We start from the raw sequence: 9,733 nt of genomic DNA, 5'->3' as shown, positions 1-9,733 counted from the left end.
AATTTAAGGGGAAAGTAAAAAGATAAACGTTGTGGTTTGAGCCATTTTCAAACATAGATTATGTAGTTTAAAAGTTGGCAAACAGGTACCTTGAGATTGATTCTGTTAACAGACACAGTTTAAATATTAACGATGTTAAAAAAAGGTCAAAACTCAAAAGGAAAATAGTTAATTTTGTCCTTATATTTATTTATTTAATAAAATTAACTCTCTTATTGTCTAATTATCACAAACAAACATCCAAATAAAAAATAAAAATCAAATGCACCATCTTCACCATCTCTGTTTAATTTCTTATTTTTCTTATTCTTTCTCTCTCTTCTCATTGTTAATTTCTCTCTAAAATCAATTGAATTAAAAATTAGATATTAAATGAACCCAATATTCAAAATGTGTTAAGACTACTTCCCAATTTCGATCCCTTAGAACACAACACCAGTTAATCAACCACGCAAAAGGACGGGAGACGAAGGAATCCCATTGCATGAACTCAATAACATTGAGGTAGTCGAGTTCAAAGACGACTGTCGTTGAAAGTAATCAATGGTTAGAATCATGACAATCTCTTTTTTTGATGAGATAATGTATGAAAATACACATGTCGTTACGCCCTAACATTGGCACTCAATAACGAGATTGGGTCAATTTGAGACATAATTAATCAAACCATCTTTTCAATCATGATTAATATCATCTCAACTATGAGTTGAAAAAAAAAATTAAAAACCCAAATACTTCATTAAATTTAAAAATGTATTAATCTTTAATTATGTTATGAAATTATAAAAAATATAATCTTTCTTTCTACAACCAACCGATATGTAACTCATGCAGATTATATGAAAACAATATTTGCGTATTTTTAATAATATCTAAAATTATCCCAAGTTGTCAATATTACTAGTAAAATTGCTCTTAGCTATCATCATTAGAGGTAAAATTACACTATTTTACACATTATAAGAAAAAGGTAAATAATTTATTAGTCCCACATTTTTACCTAACACACTGTTTAGTCCGCTTATTTTGAAAAACACATTACAAGGTTCCCATCTTTTGTCAATATTAACCCTTTGGTCCTTCTGTCTACTTTTTTAAGATTTTTAATAGTTATATTTGGTATAAACAGACAGACAGAAAATAATAGAGTAACATGTTCATTTTGTATGGTACTATGGTTGTCCTGAAAGCTATATATTCGATTAAAAATCTAAAAGTAGATAAAAGGGCCAAATAGTTAATATTGACAAAAGATAGAGACCTTATAATGTGTTTTTCAAAATAAAGAACTAAACTGTGTGATACGTAAAAAGGATGAGACTAATAAATTATTTATCCTAAGAAAAATTATTCATAACTGTTAATATTATGAGTATTTTTACACTTGATCCTTTATTGATAGATTTTCAACATATAATAAGACGAGCGTGTATTAATTTTCTTCGCGTTTGACTTGTCCGAATCTGAAAATTATGGTTATAAATACAAGGATGCATTAAAGTGTATCAAACTCAAAAACTAGAAAATGGATATCACTTCATTTTCTCTTCTTGCAAGTTTTCTCCTCTTTGTTTCTGTACTTTTTAACATATGGAAGAAGAAGAAACTCATCGGAAAACCCTCCGAAACTCTTCCACCGGGGCCGTGGAGATTACCTCTCATCGGAAACATTCACCAATTAGCGACGAATCATCCACACCGTCGCCTAACCGAATTATCCAAAACTTACGGACCAATTATGCACATACAAATTGGCCAAGTTCCTGCTCTCATAATATCTTCATCAGAATCAGCCAAACAAGTCCTCAAAACTCAAGAATCAGACTTCCTCGAACGACCCAATTTCTTCGCGGCGGATATCATGCTCTACAATCGTAGCGGCGTTACATTCGCCGCATACGGGGACTATTGGCGACAAATGAAAAAAATTGTCATCCAAGAAGTGTTATCGGCTAAGCGAGTGAAGTCATTCAGATCAATCAGGGAGAAAGAGGTGAGGAATTTCGTCGAATACCTTACCTCGAAACGCGAATCTCCGGTGAATCTTACGAGCAAGTTGATGTCGTTGACGAATTCGATCATTGCATTGACGATATCGGGGAATAAGTGCAAGAAACAGGAGGAAATTATAGGTGTGGTTGGGAAGGCAATTGAAGCTGCGGGAGGTTTTGGCGTGGCGGATGCATTTCCGTCGTGGAAATTTCTTCCGGTGATTACGGGGATGAGTTCTTTGCTGAGGAGAATCCATGGACAAGCTGATGAGATTCTTGAAGATATTATAAAGGAACATAAAGAGAATAGAGAAGGTGTTAAATTGAAGGAGGAATCTGATAATATTGTGGATGTTCTTTTGGATATTCAGGAAAATGGAGAGCTTGACTTTCCTTTAACAACAGATCATATCAAAGCTATGATTATGGTAAGTACAATGATTGCTGTGATTACTCATATTATTATTTTGGCATTACACTCATTTCCCCCTCTAAACTAAAGCTTTAAAGTCAATTATAACCCTTAACTATCGAAATCGTCAATCAAGTCCCTGAATGATATAAAAATCATCAATTGAGACCTCATTTTATCTTAAAATTGGAAACGGTGACTATTTGATATAGACTGTAATAATCTATATGTTGGTTTAAAATGTGTTTGGGGAAGAAGGTCTGAAACCGTTCAACCGAATGATTTTCTATGAGACCTCAATTGGAATTTTTTGTTTAAAATGTGGACTAAATTGATGATTTTAGCTAGTTCAGGGACCTAATTGATAGTTCAGGGTCCTAATTGACTTTGAAATCTTAGTTTAGGGAGCCAAATGGATGTTATGCCTATTATTTTTAGGCTAAACCCATAATTAAACCCCTAAACTTTCATACTTTGAGCATCTGATTTTTTACTTTTCCAGATTAAGCCCTTAAATTTTAGTTTTCACACACATTGATCGCTTCACTAATGGTATCGTTAGGTAAAGCGTTAGAGAAATGACTGAATACGTGTGAAGATTAAAGATTGAGGGCTTAATCGATAAAACTTATAAAGATCGAAGTTTAATCAATAAAAGTCATAAATTTTAGGGGGCTTAATATGATTTTATCTATAATAATAATAAAAAAAACGAACATGAATTGAATATACTCAATATTTTATAGCGTGCAGTCAAAAAAAAATCATGTGCTTATCAAACAAATACTTCTGAAATCTTTTTAAAAAAAATTCTAAATTCAATTATTAATTCAAACAAAATAAAAGTCATTTTCATGGATTTTTTGTTTTCCATTTCAATTTTTTTACAAAAAATCATGACCTTTCCAATAGGTATAAGACCTGTCCATGGGTCGGGTTGGGCCGGGTTCAGGCCGGGCCTGACGGGCTTTTGTGTAGAAGTGCGCATCCCAAGCCCAACCCAGCCCAGTATTAATTTAGACGGGCTCGAGCTGGGCTGGGCTGGGCTGGGCTCGGGCTTAAAAATCAAATCCCAAGCCCAATCCATATAAGCCCACCTAAAAAAATATTATTAATTTTTAATTATAAAAAATTAAATTTATACTTAAAATAAATATTTAATTATAAATATATAATATTTTTAATTAATATTAATAAGGCGGGCCGGGCTGGACCGGCTCGTGATATTTTCATACGGCCCAAGCCCTCCCAAAAAATAGACGGGCTTTAACGGGCCTGGGCCGGGCTGGGCCTAAGAGTAAATTTCATTGTCCAAGCCCGGCCCAAAAGACACGGGCCTGGACGGACCGGACGGGTACCCGGGCCCGTGGACAGGTCTAGGTATAAGGAATTATGCTGTCAACTCTAGATATATATATTCAAAATTTTAGAAAAAAAAAACTAAAAATTGATTTATTTATTATTTTAAAAGTAATAATAAGTTAATTAAGTAAATAAATATCAAAATATATAATTAAATGTTGAAATTTTAAGATTTTAAGAATTAAGCATATGATCTTTAACTTTTACACAAGTCGAGTTATTATTACTAGGGAAAATTACACAGAAATTCATCTTTTAAAAATTATTGACAACTATGTCAAGTTATAATTGTGGATTATTTCAAACTAGTAAAATCAGTACTTTTAATATATTATAAGGATTAGAATTTATAAATTCAAAGTCTAAATATATTTTCTAGGGTTTATGATTTATGAATTGGAGTCTAGATTTCTTAAATTATAGTGTAAAATCATAATATATAGATAATAATGACATATTAACAATTAAGTTTGGTGATATGACTAAGTTGTAATTTTATACTTAATTATGATATTCATGTATTTGACCGTTATTACTAACAGTTTAATTAACAGAACCGTTAGTGAGAGGCTCTATATGTGTTAGTATTAAAGTTCAGGGGTTTAACCTCCATCTCAACATAAAATTTAGAAAATTGAATAAAGAGTCAAAAATATTTTTTATATTAATTTTTTGGCTTAATTAAACTTGTAACTTTTTTTCATCTGACCCCCTCAACTTAGGGGACAACCTCTCAACCCCCTCAATTCTCCAAAAACATCACATACAGCCCCTTACACCCCTATGTTCGGTCAAAATATTGACCCGTGTAGAAAACGCGCTTGACTGTTGACCACACCAATGTCACGTGTCATTTTTTATTAAATTTTTCCATTGAGACCTCTGATCGGCGAGCAAGCCCATTTGTGCTCAGCGAGCAACTAACAGAGATGGATTTCGATCAGAATTCTTATGCCAGAATGGAAAATTTTAATAAGAAAAGTGACACGGGACATTGGTGTGGTCAACAGTCAAGCACGTTTTCTACACGGGTCAATATTTTGACCGAACATAGGGGTGTAAGGGGCTGTATGTGATGTTTTTGGGGAGTTGAGGGGGTTGAGAGGTTGTCCCATAAGTTGAGGGGGCCAGGTGAAAAAAAAGTTACAAGTTTAGAGGGCTGGGTGCCTATTAAGCCTAATTTTTTTTTATAGAAGTTGGAACGATACAGTAGCAATGATCCTGGAATTCCAATTAGATTATATGAGTAACTAATGGTTTATTAAGCTATTGAATGTGTTTTTAATTTCAATAATTAATGAGGTTGTGAAAACTCAAACATAGAATCAAAATATGATATTCCAAAATAAATTTTAATTTTGAATCTTTTACTTCTAAGGTCATTAGATATTGTTTAGGTAAGAGGAGATATTCCAAAAGAAACTTTAATTTTGAATCTTTTACTTCTAAGGTTATTAGATATTGTTTAGGTAAGAGGAAAAAAAAAAAAAGAGAGAAAAAGTTATGAAAATAATAATTTAAAATTTTGAAAACATTGGTTTTATGGAAAATATGGATTTTACCAGTTTTAACTTTCATTTTGATATCTTCAAATGTCCTCTTGAGGTGATTAACTTTCACAAAAGATTTTTTATGTTAATAAAAAAAAGGTAAAATTCAAGAATTTTTATCTCAAGTTTTTTTTTTTTTTTTTGGTGAAGATCCATTGCCCTGAATTTGTTGAAAAGCTTGATTTGCTCTCAAAACTTATATGGTGTCTTATTAGCTCTATAAACTTGCTTAAAATGTCATTATTAAGTCTCCAAATCTATAAAAACGTCATAAAGATGAATAAAACAGAAAGTTAATTTATTTTAAAGACTTGGAATCACGAATTAGGCCTTTATATTTTTTAATTTTGAATTTTTTTGACGTATTTAGAAAAATTGAAATATATATCACTTTAAAATAGTTTAAGAGGCAAATAGATCACTGTAATCAAGTTTAGGAGTCGGTCACTTTAAACAAATCTAGATGACTAGTAGATTACTTTAAACAAGTTAAGAGGCTAATGAGACACCATTTAAGTTTAGAGGGTCAATCAAGCTTGTTGGACAAATTTATGGGCTCTTGATGTATTAAGCCTAAAAACAATAGGGTAAATTACACACATAGCCACTGAAATTTATCTATTTTAACATTTTAGCCACTGAACTTCAATTCTTAATGGTATACGACACATGTGGCCACTCAATGCCTCAAAATAACCGTTGACGGCCTCAAAATAAAAAATTCGAAGAGTTAATGAAATTCTAAGAAACTTTAATTCTTGAAATTTTTTGTTTTGAGGTCCGTTTAGGTTTGGTTAAGAGAGTGAGAGTGGATTTGTATATAAAGAGCTCTAAAAAACGTGGTATCATGGTAAATTTTGTTCAGAACAATTCTGATTCTTGAATATTTTCATTTTGAGGTTGCTAATGGTTGTTTTGAGGAGTTAGTTAAAGTTGGGTAGACACGGATGTTAAAAAGTGTAAAATTCAGTAACTATAAGTTTAAGAATTGAAGTTCAATGGCCATGGGTGTAATTTACCGAAAAAATAAGTGCAAAGTTTAACTAATGAATATATAGTTTACCAATTAAAATATTAGCATTGTAACTAATTTAAATATCTTAGTTGATTATTTAGATAATTAAATACAAACTTCAAATTATAAATCTAAAATCCTAATAAAACATGAAATTATTTTTTTATTTTTATTTGGCTAAATAATTTATTAGTCCCCTAGTTTTTGCCTAACACACTGTTTAGTCCTATTTTTAAAAACATATTATGAGATCCTTATCTTTTGTCAACATTAACCATGTGGTGCTTCCGTCTATTTTCCTTTAGATTGTTAACCGTTGTATTTGGTATAAACAGACAGGGGCGAATCCAGGATTTCTCCCTCATGGGGGCAAACAATAAAATTAAAATATTTTTTATCCAAAAAATAATAATTATAGAAAACCAGAGGTCAAAGCTTAAGTTCAAGTAAAATAGTAGCAGAAATATAAAGTCAAAATTCAAGCAGGAGCAAAAAATTACCGAAGCAGAGGAAAAGATCGGAGATGGAGTGTCGGACCAACGATCAACGATCCGACTACGGAGCTGCCGATTTTGATTTAATCTTAGTTAGGATTAAGGATTTCAATTTAGGCTTAAGAAGAAAGAGGAATTGATGAAGAAGAACTAAAGAGATTAAAGAGAGTAAGAGAGACCGATGATTTGTTTTAGGACCTATTTAGTTTTACATTTAAATATATTTTTATTTTTTTTATTTTTGTTGTAAACAAAACGACGTAGTTCTAATTAAATAAAACAACATTGTTTTGCTTTAAAACATCATTAAAAAAAATAAAAAGAAAATATTAAATTTAAAACCATTCTTTATCCTCAATTATATAACCAGTAAACCATAAAGCTCCATTGATGAAGGGGGGCAAAACTCTAAAACTTTAAAATTAATACCTGAGTTTTTTAAAAAAATACAAATGTCAGTGGAGGCAACTGCCCCAGTGCCCCCATACTGGATTCCCCTTGTAAACAGACAGACATAAAATAACAGACAGACATAAAATAACATGGTCATTTTGTATTGTAATATGGTCATCTTGAAAGCTAAGACATGTTCGGTTAAAAATCTAAAAAAAAAAAGAAAATTAGACCAAATGGTTAATATTTACAAAAGAAAGAGACCTTATAATGTGTTTTTCAAAATAGAGGACTAAACAGTGTGTTACGTAAAAAGGTGGGGACTAATAAATAATTTACCCTTTTTATTTTTATTTATCTTTTTGATAAAAATGTCATATTTCATTTCATTAAATTAAAAGGTAGAAATGCAGCACGAAAATAAAGAGGAATAAAACCTCCCACCCACACAGGCAACAACCAGTTCGAGATCCATAAAGGGAAGAAAAATAGACTATAAAAGCAATAAAAAGACTACAAAGAGCAATAAAAACCATATAAGCTACAAATACAACAAACATAGAAATCATATTTTTCTCGTAAGTCAAATCCCGTTGAAAAACCGCTGCAATCCATGCTTCATCATTTAGACTAAAAAAGAATAAAAGAAAAAAATATAGCAAGCAGCTATAGATCTGACATGAAATTATTTATCTCATCATATTAATAAATCTATTTCAGGATTTGCTTGGAGCTGCAACTGATACCTCAGCGGTAACAATAGAATGGGCAATATCAGAATTAATCAACAACCCTTCTATAATGATCAAAGCACAAGAAGAAGTAAGAACAATCTGCAGAGGAAGCAAAACAATTAACGAAGAACATCTTCGTGAACTCAAATATTTGAAATCAATCATAAAAGAAACCCTAAGACTTCATACTCCAACACCGTTAATTCCGAGAGAATGTATGCGTAAATGTCGGTTAAATGGATATGTTATTCACCCTAAAACTAGGGTTCTTATAAATGAATATGCAATTGGAAAAGATCCTAAGATTTGGGAGGATCCTGAAAGCTTTATTCCAGAGAGGTTTGATGGAGTTTCAATTGATTTCAAGGGAAATGACTTTGAATTGATTCCGTTTGGTGCTGGGAAAAGAATATGTCCGGGGATTGCTATGGTTGTGGCTAATGTTGAGCTTATAATTGCGGAAATGTTATATCATTTTGATTGGAAACTTCCTGACGGAGCACAGTCCGGGAGTTTGGACATGTCGGAGTCTTTTGGGCTCGTTGTTAAACGAAAAGCTGAACTTATTCTCGTTCCTATTCCATGTCGTATTTGAATGTATTTGAATATGTGGTCGGTGTGTTTTTCAAAATCAACTACTCATGGTCTAGAATTTGTTAGTCTGAAGTTAAAATTTATATAAAATAACAAGTTTATCCACGATGTAAACATTAAATTTCTGTTGTAATAAATGAGTAAGTTTATGATTTTGTATTTTTAACTTTTGATTAGTAGAATTCCGAGATATGTTATACTTATTGTATAAAAATTGTGCAAATTTAATCCTAACGTTTTCAAATAAGAACAATTTTAGCCTTGCGCTATGGAATTTTGAAAACAATAGGTTTACTGTTATTTAATTATGACATCCCTTCCAAACAATTTTGTCGAGAAATTAAGCAGTTTCGTACATTTTCTATTGGTTTTTTTTGTAACTATATTAAATAATTTATACAATTTGACAGAAAAAATTGTAATTAGTTTCTAGGATGTTTTGTAATTTTATATTAATACGCTAAATATCTTTAAAATAATTGATATTTGGAAGGTCTGAAGTGACACTTAAATACTAATCAAACCGTTTTTTTAAATTTTTGATAATGTACCGTTAAAATTGATCTAGCTTGGAAACTTAGGTTTAAAATTGCAACATTTCATACATTAGGCTAAATCTGCGCTTGAAACCTTACCGTTAAAATTGATCTAGCTTGGAAACTTAGGTTTGAAATTGCAACATTTCATACATTAGGGCTAAATCTGCACTTGAAACGTTAGGGTTAAATTTGAATTTTATCCCATAGAATTCTAGATGAAATCGTTTATAAAAGAAACATTGAGACTTCATCCTCCAACACCATTAATTCCAAGAGAATGTATCCACAAATGTCAGTTAAATGGATATGTTATTCACCCTAAAACTAGGGTTCTTATAAATGAATATGCAATTGGAAAAGATCCTGAGATTTGGGAGGATCCTGAAAGCTTTATTCCAGAGAGGTTTGATGGAGTTTCAATTGATTTCAAGGGGAATGACTTTGAATTGATTCCGTTTGGTGCTGGGAAAAGAATATGTCCAGGGATTGCTATGGTTGTGGCTAATGTTGAGCTTATAATTGCGGAAATGTTGTATCATTTTGACTGGAAACTTCCTGATGGACAGTCCGGGAGTTTGGACATGTTGGAGTCTTTTGGGTTCGTTGTTAAACGAAAAGCTGAACTTATTCTCGTTCTGATTCCATATCG

The 9,733-nt window shown here is 31.5% G+C and overlaps 1 protein-coding gene across 1 annotated transcript; it reads left to right on the top strand.

Annotated features, from left to right (window-relative positions):
• Positions 1–1,525: 1,525 nt before the first annotated feature.
• Positions 1,526–8,546, top strand: LOC136216752 (cytochrome P450 726A27-like). Its single transcript, XM_066003321.1, has 2 exons — positions 1,526–2,419; positions 7,938–8,546. The coding sequence occupies exons 1-2, from the start codon at positions 1,526–1,528 to the stop codon at positions 8,544–8,546; spliced, it is 1,503 nt and encodes a 500-aa protein (XP_065859393.1).
• The last annotated feature ends 1,187 nt before the right edge of the window (positions 8,547–9,733 follow it).

Source organism: Euphorbia lathyris, chromosome 1, assembly GCF_963576675.1.
Source record: "Euphorbia lathyris chromosome 1, ddEupLath1.1, whole genome shotgun sequence".
NCBI lineage: Eukaryota > Viridiplantae > Streptophyta > Magnoliopsida > Malpighiales > Euphorbiaceae > Euphorbia > Euphorbia lathyris.
This window is presented reverse-complemented; position numbering and strand designations above follow the sequence as displayed.